This window comes from Mus caroli, chromosome 6, assembly GCF_900094665.2.
Source record: "Mus caroli chromosome 6, CAROLI_EIJ_v1.1, whole genome shotgun sequence".
NCBI lineage: Eukaryota > Metazoa > Chordata > Mammalia > Rodentia > Muridae > Mus > Mus caroli.
The window spans coordinates 132,889,305-132,905,207 of NC_034575.1; the positions used below are offsets into that span (position 1 = coordinate 132,889,305).

Below are 15,903 nucleotides of genomic sequence, written 5' to 3' on the forward strand. Positions count from 1 at the left end.
AAAAAAAAAAAAAAAAAAGAAAATTAAGAAATGAAGCCAGATGTGGTGAGACACAGTTTTTATCTCAACCCTTGGAAGTAGAGGCAGGAGAATTAGGACTTGAAGACCATTCTCAACTATATATCAAGTACAAAGCCAACCTGGGCTATACAAAGTCTTGTCGTTTAAAAAAAAAAAAAAGTAAATTTAAGAAAAGAAATTGAAGGTAGCCATGTAAAACCAATCAACAAAACAGAAGGGAAGGCAGGCAATGTGGGAGACACCTCACCTTTTGTTTTCAGTGCTGGGAACAGAACCCAGAGCCTTGTGCACACTAAACACACTGTCTTCCCTTGGGCTACACTTCAGTCCTATGAGAAAAGTTTTTAATACTCTTGCTTCCCTAACAGCCATACCTCACTGCTGGCCCCTATCTGACCTGCTTCCAAACTGCCTCTGCTTGTGTGTGTGTGTGTGTGTGTGTGTTCACTCTCTTTTCAGCCTGCCTCAGGAAACTTCCACATCTTCCAGTCTCCCAACATAATTATTTTGTTTGTTTGTTTGGTCATTTGTTTGTTTTGAGGCAGGGTTTCTTTAAGTAGCTCTGTCTGTCTGTCTTGTTATGTAGACCAGATTAGCCTAGAACTCATAGAGATCCTCCTGCCTCTGCCTCCTGTGTGCTGGGATTAAAGATGTGTATCAACCACTACGCTCTGCTCCAACATTAGTCTTTTCAAGATCAACTAAACACTACTGGAGTTCCCAACCTTATTTTTACTTGACTTATCAGCTGCACTTGATGAAATGCTCTCTCCCCTGCCTAGAATCATTTTTACACATTCTTTCAACCACTTCTAAATATTTAAGTGCCCTCATGCTTACTGCTTGGGTTTTTAACCCCTCTAACTCCATCCTATAGCTTCTTTAAAAAAAAATGCAGGGTATCACTTGCTTAGGGTAGCCTTGAACTTGCAGTGTAACTGAAGATGGATGGGAATGATCTTGACCTACTGATCTTCTTGCCTTCACCTCCTAAATGCCGGGATCACAGGCATCACCACGATGTCCAGCTAGCCCTACAGTGTTAACGTCACCTATGTGCTTAAATTGTCAAATTCACACTGCCAACATAGATCTCTTTCTCCCTTGGATTCAACCAAGTACCTGTTTAAACTTCCACCTGGATGTCCATAGACATCTCAAATTTAACATTTAAAAATGTTTTACAGGGGCTGGAGAGATAGCTCAGCGGTTAAGAGCACTGACTACTCTTCTGGAGGTCCTGAGTTCAAATCCCTGCAACCACACGGTGGCTGACAACCATCTGTAATGAGATCAGATGCCTTCTCCTGGTGTGTCTGATACAGGGCTTACATATAATACATTTTTAAAATGTTGTACATTTGACACAATCCCCCTATGTCTGTCTCCCCAATACTAGGATTCCAAGTGTACGCTACTATATTTGGCTCAAACCCAATATGCTTAAAGCAAAATTTGTTCCTTCTTCAGTACACCCCATCCTAGTAAATGGTTTCCTTCATGGTTTAGGCCAAACCCTTTGTCCTTATGGTCTCCTTGCTCTCAGACACAGATATCGAAGAACCCCAGCAACTTTCCCTGTCTCTTCATGTACACTGGTACCACCCTTGCCTGAGACTTCATACCTAGAGTATTATACAGACTGCCAACTGGTGTCCCTACTTCTTGCTCTTTTAAGGGCTTCTCACTGAACAGTCAAAGTCATTCAAGTTGGCCAAAGTCAGATCAAAACTCTGCTCAAAGACAACCTGCTGGAAGTGGAATGAAGCTGAGTCTTTACCATGGTTTATAAACTGTACATCATCCAAGCCCCTATGTTCCTCTCTGATCCATCTACCACCCAGCCCCCATCACTATGGGATCCCTACTGGATTACTGGCTCACATGTTGTCCCTCAACCATCTCGAGGACATTCTGAACCTTTGAGACTTGAGATTTGCTGTTTCCTCTGCCTGGAACACAGGAACTTACATAGTCTATCGCCTCCCGCATTCAGGTCTCCACACACATGCCACTGTATCGAAGAATTCTTTCCTGTTGATGCAGCATGGGCCTTCGTTCCTCTCTCTCTCTCTCTCTCTCTCCCTCCCTCCCTCCCTCCCTCCCTCTTTCTCTCCCCTCGTCTTTTTGTCGTTTTTTGGCACTCACAACAACATGACATATTACGCTTATTTATTTGTGTATTGTGCGCCTTCCACACTTGAGTGTAAGCACCGTTCCATGACAGCAGGGACTTTGGTTACTTTTGTTCTCCGCTGTGTCCCCAGAGAGTCTGGCATCTGCTAAGGGCTCATTAAAAATTTAATGAATAAAGAAATGAACAAATAATCGTGTGAATGATTATTCAGAGAGACTGAAAGCAGGGAGTCCCTGGGCTCTTGTTGTTGTTGTTTTTAATTTGGGTGTACCTTTGAATAAACTGAAGATTGAGGTTAGAATCATGGGATATTTCCTCCATGTTTTCTCAGTGTGAAGAAGAAAATGGACTTGAGGAAGGTGGCCCTGTGGCAAGGATGCTCACTATTTCTAATTTCACCTTTCACTTGCACACATGAAAAGTCAGCTATGTTCATGCTTTGGAAGAACTTGTGTTTGTATATTTATTCCCAGCCATAGGACACTGGCAAGGCTGCTCACCTCGTCTTTCTTTACTACATTTTCCTTCATAGTATTTTTTTCTGTACATAAAAATGGCCAGCTTTTTTGAAACCCTGACCTTACCTTATTTGAGTCATATTTTAGATTTATTTTTGTATTTATTTAATCTTAAGTGGGCAATTCCTTTGCCTTCATATATATATTGCACCACACTTATGTCTGCTGCCTGCAGAGGTAAGAAGAAGGCAAAGGAGTGCTTGAAGCTAGATTTACAGGTGGCTGTGAGCGGTTCTGTGGTTGTTAGGAATTGAACCTGGTTCTCTGTGAGAGCATCAAGCACTCTTAACCACTTAGATACCTCTCCAGCCTCCTTTGTTTTGTTTTTGAGACAGGGTCTCACTTTGTAATCCCAAGCTGGCCTGAAACTTACTATGTAGCCCAGGCTGGGCTCAAACTTGTGGGCTTCTGCTTCAAACCCCACCCCCCATCATGCCCTGCTAACTTCTTCTTAAATCTAGTTTTCTCCACAGAGTCAACTTTCTCTAAGGATCTGAATCTCACCTTACCCCAGAACTTAAAAAAAATCATTTGTGTGTGCACGTATGATGTGTGTGTGTGGGCACATATGCCAAGATATATGTATGGAGGTCAGAGGGCAGCTCTGTGACATTGCCTCTGTCGTTCCACCTTTGTGTGACTTTTAGAGATTTGAACTCAGTCTATCTGGCTTGTAAGGCAAGCACTTCTACTTCTTGAGCTTCTACCTCCCAGCTCCAGACCCTTCTGATTAGTTCTCTGTTAATTGAGCCCAAGTGGCCTCGTGGAATGCAATGTGCAAAGCCACCAAGTTCTTTGCACCTCCTGAAATAAAACTCTTTGGTCCCCTCCAGAAGATGAGTACTCTGAGACCTCCCTACTCTGAGACCCTTTGGAACACTTAGTCCTCTCGGAGTTTCATCTGCATGAGATGGTCATTGTGTCTGCATCAACACCATGGCCATCACAGGCTCAGTGGCAATAGAGCCAGAGGATGCTGCTGCAGACTCAGAAAGTACTGTGTTAATCATGGTTGGCCGGTTCCACAAACGGAAACCCCTAACACGGTCATTTGGAACAAAAGAGGAGTAACTGTTGTGTTAACGTCCGACTGTGTCTCTGAAACCAGCTGCAGGGAGTTGGATGCTCACTAGCTGCAGAAGTCAGGTCTGCAATGCCATGCTCTCTTCTCTGACCATGTTCTTCTCTTCTCTCTTCTGACCCTTCTTCTCCTCCTGACCTCCTTCTTCTCTTCTGACCCTCTAAAGATAGACTCTATCAACATCTCCATCACACGTTGGCAGAAGAAGTGTTCTTCTATTTATTGTAAGTACACTGTAGCTGTCTTCAGACACTCCAGAAGAGGGCGCCAGATCTCGTTACAGATGGTTGTGAGTGCTGGGATTTGAACTCCTGACCTTCGGAAGAGCAGTCGGGTGCTCTTACCCACTGAGCCATCTCACCAGCCCCTGAAGAAGTGTTCTTAAACGGGTACTTCTCATCCCAAGTCCACATAGCCTTACTAGTCTTTAACTCACCGAGATTCTGTTGTCTGACTGTTCAGCAGCCTCCCAAATTACCTCCCCAGGTAGTCTCTCCAGGCTCGCCACACCCAACCTTTGCTTTTGCTGTCAGACTTCACTTCCTAAGACAAAGATCCCATTGTCCAAGACAGTTTGGGCCCCTTAACAGTTACTTCCCTGTGCGGTGCCGAGGCTGGAGTCATCAGAAAGCAAGTGCAACCACGCCCCTGAGGTTCAGGGGATCATGCCAGGCTGTTTCCAACTCTAGTCCAAATCTTCCTCCTTTGTCTTATGAAGCCTTTCTGCCTCCTACCCAGCACTGCCTCCCAGTTCCCTTTGGATGGATTCGACAGTGGGACGAAGTCTGCCCAGTGTTTCAGTGACCTCCATCCTTAAACAGTTTCTTAGATGACCCTCAGTTTCCACCACTGGACATCACTCTGTCTGATCAGTACACAGCTCTGGACACTAACACAGGTCCAGGCCCAGGTCTGCTTGCTTGCATTCTGGAGACAAGTTTGGACAGAAGTTGTTACTGCCTCTCTTTTATAGCCCATGACCGTCTGACCTCATCTGAGACCACCTTCCCTCCTGATATATGCTCATAATTTTATCAGCATTTTCTTTTATTCTTGAAAATGTTTTTTATTTTTTGTTTTTTATTTTATTAATTTATTTATTTGGTTTTTCGAGACAGGGTTTCTCTGTATAGCCCCGGCTGTCCTGGAACTCACTCTGTAGACCAGGCTGTCCTCGAACTCAGAAATCCGCCTGCCTCTGCCTCCCAAATTCTGGGATTAAAGGCGTATGCCACCACTGCCCAGCTATATTCTTGAATTTTTAAAAACAGATCTACTATGCATACAGTATTCTGCCTGTATTTATGTGTGCAGCCCAGAAGAGGACACCAGGTGTCCTTATAGATGGTGGCTTCCCATCTCTAGTTCTTGTGTGTGTGGCTGTCTGCCAGTCAAGTGTATATGCTCCCCACAGGAAAGAACTGAGACTTATTCATCTCTTAATCCCCCACACTGCTGAAACAAATGCACTGGGAATTTTTGCACATGGTAAGCTCATATCATTCTGCTACTTTGCCCACTCTCCTGGTGTCCTGGTGTCTTTTCCTTGCCACTTGGCTGTGAACAGCTGCATACTGAGGCCCACACGGTCCAGTGTGAGTTGATGCTCCAGTCGATACTCTCCCCTTCCTTTGCCTTGCCCACAGGTGTCCTTTGACTACATCAGGCAAGCTCCCACCCAGAGCTTTCGCACTCCCTCTTGTAGTTACTGGGCCACACTCTCTTTTCACAGATTTGGCATGCCTGTTTTCTCAAGCCCTCAGGCCTCTGTGGAAAGCCACTTTCCCTGGCCACAGTGTAGCACTTTCATCTCTTTCCAGTTTTCCATTGTTGCTCTTCCAGAGTGTCTCCCTTCCATACTCACCTTGTGTTACTTAGTGTTTATCTTCTGTCCCCTCCCTTTCTCTTACTACAATGTAAACTGCAACTTAATTTCCATCCCCAGTACCCAGGATAAAGCCTCCTTTATTGGAGATGCCAATACATGTGCAGAAAAGGGCAGCAAACAAGCTATGTGGTCATATAAACCTATAACCCAAAGGCTGAGGCAGGAGGATTGCAGCACATTCAAGACCACCTTGGATTACACACGAAATGCTTCAAAGCAACAACAACAACAACAACAAAACCCAACCAAAGAAAACCAAAACAACTCCCCACAGAAAGAAACAAGGGAGAGAATCACTTAACACATAATCCTAGCATTCAAAGGGGAGGAGAGGCAGGCACAGAGGCTGAGATAGGAAAGGAGGCCTGCTCAGGCAGCCGAAGCTACAGGGTGAGTTTCAGTAACGGAGCTGGGGTGAGGTGGGGGTAGGGGTGGGCGGGCGGGCGACTAGGACGAGGAAAGCATGCGAGCAAGAAAAAACAAACAAACAAAAAACAAACAAACAAACAAAAAAACCCAGCACGTTAACTCGAAGGAGCACAGTAAATATTTATTAAGTTGAATTAAAAGTGTCAGAAACAGGGCATGCCTTCCCCGGCTCTAAGAATAAGGCAGTTGAAGAGATGGGGATATGGAGTGAAAGTTGTCGCCTTGTATGGGTTTGCGGTTGGAGGGCAGCGAGGCTGCTCTTCAGACACAGTTGGGGCTCATAATTGCCCTAGGAGAGAATGGCACCTGGGAGCCCGGTTGCTGGGAGCCACTTGCCTGCCACCCCGTTGGGACACTTATCTTCCACGCAGGTGTTCTTAATTGTTTTGGTCTTCGCTTCTATGGCTAAACTCCTCAAAGTCTCAGCACTCCGGGGGGTGGGGGGGTGGGGGTGGCTGGCGTTGCATGAGTGACACTTCTCAGAGCTATGTAAGAAAGCACCCGGAGTGGAAAAGATGACCAAACTTTACAAAGGACTAGGGGGTCTTGGAAAAGCAAACTTTGATGAAGGGCAGTGTGTTGTGGGACTTTATTCTTCTACCCGTGAGAAAATTTTCTCCCTGGTTTCCTTTTCCGCAAGTCCTTAAACTTTCTACAAGGGACTGCGCTCTGATCTCCGCCTCTTCCTTCACAACTCCATAGTATTTTTTTTTCTTTTTCTTTTTCCTTTTTTTACGCTTCGCTGCTACTACAGTAGGCGCCTGCCTTCTCAGTATTTGCCTTACGATCTTGGGTGCCTTGATTGTAAACAAAACACTTTAGATCCGTAGTGAGGTCGGCTAAGCTCAGCCTTTCTGCTGGCAGCCAGACTTCTTAAGGTGGAGTGGCCAGGACTGCTATCCGTGTGAGATTAACAGATCAACAAAATGGTGCTCCTGCACAATGCTGAGAGAGTCTGGCGGTGCAGGGACAGAAGTGTTAAGTTTCTGCTTTCATACAGACATTATTGTGATGAATAAAAAAAACCTTCTGAAGTGGATTGTAATCTCTCCATTTTTACATAAGAGCTATAGTTCACACAGAAAGAGGCGGAGGAGCTCCTTGCTGTCTTGTGATTGTATTTTAGTTTAATTTTTGAGACACGGTCTTACATAGTTCAGGATGGCCATGAACTCTCTGTGTAGTTGAGAACGGCTTTGAATTCCTTTACCTCTACCGTGCTGACATCTCTAGCAATTTAAAATGTTTATGGTGCTGGTGTCAAGGATGGACATATACCGTAGACATAAGGCTCACCCCATTTTACTGTGTTTTCTTCCCAAGTTCAGTAAACTAAGAAGGAATGTTAAATATGGGGGGAGGGGCAACAGCTGGGAGACTGGTGAGCGGGTTCAATGGGTCAGACACCTGCCATACAAGCCGGACAACCTGAGTTTAGCCTGCAGAACCCATGTAAGGTGTGTGTGTGTGGGGGGGGACCTGATTCAACATAGTCTTCTGACTTGTGCACACATGCATGCCATGATGAGTTTGTCCACATATGTGCACACATGCACGCCATGACGAGTTTGTCCACATATGTGCATATCATGCACAACATTGCAATAATATTTTTTTCAATTATAGTGTGTGTATATATATGTATGTAGGTAGGTAGGTCAGAGGTCATAGTACATACACCTAGCAAGAGTAGTCAACTCGCTCTCTATCATATGGATTCCGAAAACTGACCTCAGCATGTCAGGCATTTTGGCAAGCACCTTTACCTGCTGAGCCATCTCTTAGCCCAAATCTACAAAAACCAAGACAACCTGAACACAGTGGGGTGGACCCATAGTCCCAGTGACTGCATTTTGTTTTCAGAGACAGAATCTCCTGTAACACAGTCTGGCCACCAACTCAGCTATGCAGTCAAGAATGACAAATTCTTGATCCTCTTGTCTTGCTGAGCATCCTAGCTACTGAAGCTGAGGCAGAGCCCAGGAGTTCAAGGCCAGCCTGACCAACACAGTGCAAAAGCACCGCAAACAAAGCACCCCAGAAGAGGCAACTCCCCACCTTGGTCCCAACTGAACAGTGCAGAAGGCCTGGCTTTGAAGTCCACGCCTGGATGCTGCCTTCTTCCCTACTCGATGAGCCCCACCCATCTTTTTGGAATCTGTATTTCAGCTGAAGTAGTAGATAGTGATACCAAAGGCTTGTGACAGCTGCACTCGATGATCAAGGAGACATCTGTTGGGCATTCCAGACCTGGAAAGAGCCCTTTTGGATCCTAGTAAGAGAGGAGAGTCTGCAGACTGCAATCCATCCAAATCCAGACAAAACCTGGAACACTGAGGCCACCAGGAAGAAAACGGACAAAACCCAAACCAGCCGAGAATGAGGAGACTCTACCACCAACTGAATAGAAGTCCCCAGACAGGAAACCCGAGCATCAATTTCCTCATTGGTAAGAAGAGGCTAAACCTATCTAAGAACTTTCTGGACTGTTACATTTTGAATGCAGGAGGCAAGGCAGACACACACACACACACACACACACACACACACACACACATCCTGGCAAAGATGTGGCTAAGAAAACAAGTCAATATTCAGTCTCACCTACATCAGAGGAAGTTAGGAAAACCATGCTTCTTTGGGACACTCAACCAGAAATTTAATTTCCTGTAACATGTTTTGTGTTTAGCGCAAACCAAGACTGTCTGGGAATACTAGTGGGCAAAGCCCTTAAAATCTCACTGAACTCTGAGATAAGACAGGCCTGGCTATTCTGTTTTAACTTCTGTCACTGTGCTCAGCAGTGATAGAGAAATGTGAAGTTGCCCAAGGAGCTGAAAAAAACCCACCCAACATTACTAGATGTGGGTAATACCATGGTGGTGGTATTACAAATCACTTGCAAATCTAATCTTAGATCCTTAGGAAAGTGTTTTCACCCTTTAACAACCTGCCGCTCTCTAAAAGTATTTGCTTGTATTTGAATATTGTACTGAGTAGGTTGGAAGCAACAGGCTGGTGGGAGAAAAAAAGGGAAGGAAGGCGCTGTTGTAGTTGGCGTTTGGACTCAGGTAGAGGGAACGGCTTCGCCCGGGAAAGAACATAAGGGTATAAAGGCGAGTTCCCACACGCTATAGCAATGGCTTTCACTGTGCTTAGGAACCAAGAAAATCAGAACTGGCTTTTTCAAAATTTAGTGTCTGGGACGGCTCTAAAGAGAGGCTTGGGAGAGCACTCGGGGTTTTCAATCTCGAGATCCTTATGGTGGAAGCGCTTGGATTCAGAAACACCCTGGTAAGAGCGGTCAGTCCTGGCTCCTTTTTGAAACCGCCTCCTGGCCTGTCCTACATAGCAGAGACTTCTGGGGTCAGGCTAAGCGGCTGATTCCGCACCCCAGCTAAGGCACCCTGCCGGATGGGGGTGGGAGGGCTGCCCCAGGCCCTGAGCCAAGGTTTCCTGGATCTCTCGCATACCCTCCTCCATTCCCACCACGGCGAATGCAGGTGGGCTGTACTAGCCACCGAAGCTCCTAATAAGCCGCCAGCGACCTCGGAGCTCACTGGTCCAGGCCCTAGGTTTCGCGGGCAAAGACCTGGAGGTCGCAGTCGGGAGCGGTGGCGCGCCTGCCAGCGCAGCTCTGCAGCGCCGGGACCTAGATCCCCGGGTCCCTGCCTTGCCGCCGCGCTGGCCACTCCCCAGCTCTCCGGCCGTTTGGCTAGTTTGTTTGTCTTATTTTTAATTTCTCCGGGGCCAGCCAGAGCAGGTTTGTTGGCAGTCGTGCACCTCCGAGTAGTCACGCGACCAGCCAATGTCCTGGCGGCGATACGGGGAGGCGGCGCGCTCGGGAGCGCGGAGAGGCGGCGGCGCCGCGCCCGGGGCCACCTTAAGAGCGCGCTCGTCAGCCTGGGCGGAGCGGCTCCGGGAGCCGAGACCAATGGAGCTCCTCCTCTGTTTAAATAGACTTGCAGTGTCAATCATCTTCTTCTTCGTCAGCCTCCCTTCCACCGCCATATTGGGCAACTAAAAAAGGAGGGGGGCTCGTGCTTTTGGGGTGTTTTTCCCCCCTCATCCCTTGTCCCGACTCACTCGCGGCTCCGAGACTCGCGCGGCGGCAAGGTTTGGAGAGGGGCTGCGTTCGCGGGACCCACGGGCTCGCCCCAGCCTACGCTCCGACTGTTTGCCACCTCCTCCTGCCTCCTCCCCTCCCTTCCCCGCCCTCCAGTACACTTGATCACTGAAGCCTCGAGCTGCGCGGCCGGGGTGTCCCTGCGCCTCTCTACCCCAGACCTGCGCGCTACTGCGGCTCGGGCGGTCGCTCGCCTGGCTCTGCTCTATTTGACTGTCTGTGTGCAGTCGTAGAACTTCGAAGAGGGTTTTGCGCTCCGTCCGTGGCGTTTCGCTTTTGTTCGGTTTTGTTGTTTATTTCATTTTTCTTTTTTTCCGGAGAGAGGCGAGGCGGTGGTCCACACCCGCCCGGGGAGGAAGATGTCAAACGTAAGAGTGTCTAACGGGAGCCCGAGCCTGGAGCGGATGGACGCCAGACAAGCGGAGCACCCCAAGCCTTCCGCCTGCAGAAACCTCTTCGGCCCGGTCAATCATGAAGAACTAACCCGGGACTTGGAGAAGCACTGCCGGGATATGGAAGAAGCGAGTCAGCGCAAGTGGAATTTCGACTTTCAGAATCATAAGCCCCTGGAGGGCAGATACGAGTGGCAGGAGGTGGAGAGGGGCAGCTTGCCCGAGTTCTACTACAGGCCCCCGCGCCCCCCCAAGAGCGCCTGCAAGGTGCTGGCGCAGGAGAGCCAGGATGTCAGCGGGAGCCGCCAGGCGGTGCCTTTAATTGGGTCTCAGGCAAACTCTGAGGACCGGCATTTGGTGGACCAAATGCCTGACTCGTCAGACAATCCGGCTGGGTTAGCGGAGCAGTGTCCAGGGATGAGGAAGCGACCTGCTGCAGAAGGTAGTGACTCTTTGGAAAACTTAAAATGTCTGTCTGTCTGTCTCCCTCCGTAAGCGCCTCTTTGCTCTAGACCCTGTTCACTTGCTTTCTCCAGCGTGTTCTGCTTTAGCTCTGGGAAATCGAGCTTGTTTGAAGCTTAAGTTTGAAATACCTCCTATCCGACTGCTTGCCCTGTTTATGATTTTGAAGTCAGAAGCCGGAGATAGTAAGATGTGATAACTTCCCCAGCCGAACGCATCACAGTTCCTCCCCTCTAGCCAGCTGTAGATACGTGACAAAAGTTCGGATGTTTACCAACTGCCTCCTCCTTGGCTGGGGGGGGGGGGGGGGGGGGGGGGGGGGGGGGGGAGGGGGCGGCGGGTAAGAGACGTGGGGTATAGAATACTCCTTGTGTTAGTGGGAACAACCTTATTTTGTGTCCTTAGATGCTACCGGGGATGACGGGTCCAGGGGTCGTGGGTGGAGGTAGTGAGTGGGTTGTTCATCCCTTGGGCCAACTTCTGTCAGCCATTGTTGTCGATAATAAAGATGGTTTGTGTGTGTTCTCTTGAAAATTTCCCCTTGCCCCCCTCTTAGATTCTTCTTCGCAAAACAAAAGGGCCAACAGAACAGAAGAAAATGTTTCAGACGGTTCCCCGAACGCTGGCACTGTGGAGCAGACGCCCAAGAAGCCAGGCCTTCGACGCCAGACGTAAACAGCTCGGGTGGGTTAATGAGGAAGAGCACAAAACTGACACCCCAGCTGGGCTGCGCTCCCCGGGGGGCTGCAGACCCCAGGACTGCTGGTAGATTAGTTGCCTGCCAGGAGGAATTACTTTCCTTGATCGAAAAAATTAACACTGGGGAAGGCTGGAATCACTCGAGGGGACTATAATGCAGTATTTGCATCCCAAGATATTTACCTTAAAGTGGAACCAGAATGAGGTTCCCAAGCAAGAACTTGCCACCAAGACCCCAAAGGATAGGGACGGTCGTATCTTTATGAATCCCACTAAAACTTAGGCTGGGAATGACAGTTTTCCTTTCCAGTCTCAGTTCATGAGAACCCATTTCCCAGAGGTTCGTTTTGAGCCAATAACCTATTTTGAACCATTTGAACTGTTGAAAAATGGCAAATATATACTTACATGTATGTTCTTAAGAGAAAAACTAGGTACCCATAGTGCACATTTGGTTAGGAGTGTGAATAGAGCCGCCGTGGCTTGAGTTCTTTTTATCTTTTGCTTTTGTTCTGGTTTTTGTTTTTTTGAGATAGGGTTTCTCTGTGTAACAAACAGCTCAGGCTGTTCTGGGGATTGCTCTGTAGACCTGGCTGGCTTCGAACTCAGAGATCTGTTCTGTCTCTGCCTCCTGAGTGCTGAGATTAGAGGGGTGTGCCATCACCTCTGGGTACTTTTTTTTTTTTTTTTTTAAGTTGTGCCTTGTATGCTGATAAATTTTGGAGAGTGAGAAAGGAACTTCATACTTAAAAAAAAATAGAATGGAAAGTTCAGAAGTACTAATGCTCCCACAGAATTGATTTTAACCCTGAGGTTACAAAGCAGAAGTTAAGTGAACAGCTAGAGGAAGCAGCCTTCCCACACGTCAGCACCGTATGCTAATTTGCTGGAACAGGATGGTTTGGATGTTTATAGGGGAAATGGATAGTAGATGTTAGGACCAACTGAGAAGGTCCAACACAAGTGTGGATTTTTCCATGTGTCAAAAATCTCATCACCCCACTTACCTAATTAGAGTAACCCAGCCCCTAAATTTACATAGATTGACTATTCATATGCTCTAACTACTTATAATAGTTTATAAGCTCCTTATGAAGAAAACCAGCAGTCTCTATTTCTAAAGCCCACTTATAACCCAGCATACAAATAGATCTTAACAGTTTATTATTAACTTTTCAGGTCCTCATTTATTGAAATTTAAAAATAAATGAAGGAATATAGAGATGACACAGGGTTCCAGCTTGTTGTGTTTATAAATCATAAAATCATGATATACCTTCTACAGACGTAGCATTTTTTCAGAGATGGAAAATGGCCATTAGAGTCACTTTCCGTATTATACCCTCTATAAAGTTGTCGAATTGGATGGGAGTTCTTGCTAACTAGCCATCACACCTGTAGCTTTAGTTGCTTTCTGTGGCTTTTGGCCTAGCTTTTCAGATGAGCCGCCTGGATTTTTACCTGGCCTGTTCTGATAAAGAGGCATTTATTAGCCAAGCAACCATAAGACTCTAGTCAAAAGCACTCATGCAGATATGCTGCATATGAGTGAGAAATTGCAATTTTGTAAGCATTCCTCGACTTGGTGGGGAGGAATAATTTTATAATTGCATTTCCAGGTATTTTTCAAGATTACGAAAATATGCTACTCTGAAGTGGGTTCCTGAATCTCTTTTCTTTCTCACCCTCTTTGACCCAGATTTTATAGAGCGAGTTTCTCAACCTCTGCACTGTTGACATTTTGAGCCAAATTATTCTTTGTTGTGGTAGGCAGTCCTGTGCATTTTAGAATGTTTGGCATTATCTCTGGCCTCCCCCACAAGATGCCAGTAGCAATCTTCTTCCCGAAGCTGTGACAATCAGAAATGTCTCTTAGACATTTCCAAATGTCCCCTGGGGCATGGGAGGGTTTCACAAAATTGCCCACTTGTTAAGGACCCTGACTCTAATACCACACAAAGCAGAACAAAAATCCAGCAAGAATAGGATTGGAGATACCTGTAGTCTTCAGACCTTTAGTGCCTGTATTTATCCATCATCACTGAAGTATTGGTTAACTAAGCTAGTAACAAAATAATTTCTGTACTTTGGCAATGTTACTCTAGTGTCTTCTCCCTAATTCTTTTGTTTCTTTTGCAGAATTAAGAATATTTCCTTGTTTATTAGATACATCACTGCTTTATGAAGCAAGGAAGATATACATGAAAAAATTTAAATACATATCGCTGACTCCATTGAATGGACATCCTGTATAAGCACTGAGAAAGCAAAAACAATAACACTAAAAATTTTAGGCACTCTTAAACCATCTGCCTCTAAAAGCATTGGATGTAGCATTGCGCAATTAGGTTGTTCCTTATTTGCTTCATTGTACTACCTGTGTATATAGTTTTTATCTTTTACTCTGTAGCACATAAACATTAGGGATGGGAGGGCAGGGTGGGGCTGAGGAGTCAGCATGGGGGGGTGAAGAACTTGCTTCAATTTGTAGCAAGGAGAAAAATATTTGACTTGCATAAAGAGAAGCAACCTGGGTGGGGGGAAGGGTTTGAATTCCTTTCTTTAAAGATGTAGTGTCCCTTTCGGTAAGAATGGATCCTTTATTTTTAAAATAATCAAAATTTGAATAATTGCTACAGATGGTTGCTATTTATTTCTACATGAAGCTTATTCTCACTTGGAGGTTCTGAAGAGTCTGTTATAGAGCAAGAAATGGCTTAATTTTTTTTTTTTTAAATTGGAATTTACCAGTTTATTGTTCAGCAGTAATTACCCCAGGTAACACTGGGCAAAAATCTGGGGTGCATGATAGGGAATTCTGAATTCTTAGATTTGATTATCTCAGGTCATATTTGATAAGGAAAATTCTTATTTCTTTTTTTCACAGTGAACATAATCCTAAATCCTTGGATATTTTTAGAAGTCTGTAACTTTACACAAATAATGAAATAATTTTTAATTCAAAGTTTCTCACCCTACTTGTTAATTTGCCCCCAAGGAAAGTTTTTTTTTTTTTTTTTTTTTTTTAAGGAAAAAAAAGGACACTTGTAGAGTAAGTGAAATGGATACTACATCTTTAAACAGCGTTTCTTCATTGCCTGTGTATGAGAAAAACTTGGAAGTGTGCCTGTGTATATAACTCTGTAAAGACACTGAAAATTATACTAACTTATTTATGTTAAAAAGAGATTTTTTTTTTAATCTAGACAATATACAAGCCAAAGTGGCATGTTTTGTGCATTTGTAAATGCTGTATTGGGTAGACTAGTACCCCCCCCCATGCTGTATTGGACTAGCCCTGCCCCCCCCCTTGTTAAATAGCATGGCTGTGCTTAAAAGGTTGCATACTGAGCCAAGTATAATTTTTGTAATGTGTGAAAAAGATGCCAATTATTGTTACACATCAAGCAATCAATAAAGAAAACTTCCGTAGTTATTTATTGAGTGCAACTGTCCTGTGCTTTACTGAGCCTGAGCTAGTCAGCCTGGCATGCTCCAGATACAATGGGAAGGGAAATATCTACAACATTTCAGTCCGATGATTTGTGTGGGGGGGTGGGTGATGGGGGTGGGGTGGGGGATGTGAATATTCTTTGTGGCCATTTTCATCTTAGTCCTATATGGGTAGGCAAGGCTTACTGGAAAGAGGAAAAGCCACATTTTCATGTAAGACTGTCAGCAGTCCCCATTTAGTTAAAATATTTATGTTTTCTAGGATATGAGTGTGTGAGAACCAAAAAGGGGGGGGGGCTTACATAAGTGTAGTCTGATCACACATCTGCAGTACTGAAAATGAAAGTGATGGAACGACTTCTCTAGATTCTCTATTTACACTTTTGAAGTGGCGATGAAAATCAATGTCCTTACTCCCACCCTACCAGCCCTGTCCACAGTAGCCCAACACACAAATCCTTAAGAACCAAGTTTTTTCCATACTCGTAGGTTAAATGAAATTGGTCATACATAAATTCTTCAAATTTTGAATATTTATATAATAGTTAAATTCATCCGAAAAATAAGTTAAAATACTAAAACAGAGTCTTGTGTCTTCATATCTGCTCAGCAGAGATGCATAATTTTTTTCCTTAAAAAATACAGAAATGGGCATTTTTAAAGCCAGGTTGTTCAGAAATAATTCTCTAAATAACAC

General features: G+C 45.4%; 1 protein-coding gene across 1 annotated transcript; it reads left to right on the forward strand.

Moving 5' to 3' along the window:
* The first annotated feature begins 10,039 nt into the window (after window positions 1–10,039).
* Window positions 10,040–14,204, forward strand: Cdkn1b (cyclin dependent kinase inhibitor 1B). The gene is made up of 4 exons (XM_021165634.2): window positions 10,040–10,190; window positions 10,521–11,034; window positions 11,611–11,738; window positions 13,893–14,204. Exons 2-3 carry the CDS (start codon window positions 10,560–10,562, stop codon window positions 11,727–11,729), a joined length of 594 nt encoding a protein of 197 aa, XP_021021293.1. The 5' UTR covers window positions 10,040–10,190; window positions 10,521–10,559; the 3' UTR covers window positions 11,730–11,738; window positions 13,893–14,204.
* The last annotated feature ends 1,699 nt before the right edge of the window (window positions 14,205–15,903 follow it).

What these genes read in the sequence shown, in the direction of transcription:
- Cdkn1b (XM_021165634.2), top strand. Translation starts at nt 10,560, where the DNA reads ATGTCAAACGTAAGAGTGTCTAACGGGAGCCCGAGCCTGGAGCGGATG. An exon ending in GAAGCGACCTGCTGCAGAAG is followed by an intron (nt 11,035 to 11,610) that starts GTAGTGACTCTT and finishes CCCCCCTCTTAG; the next exon opens with ATTCTTCTTCGCAAAACAAA.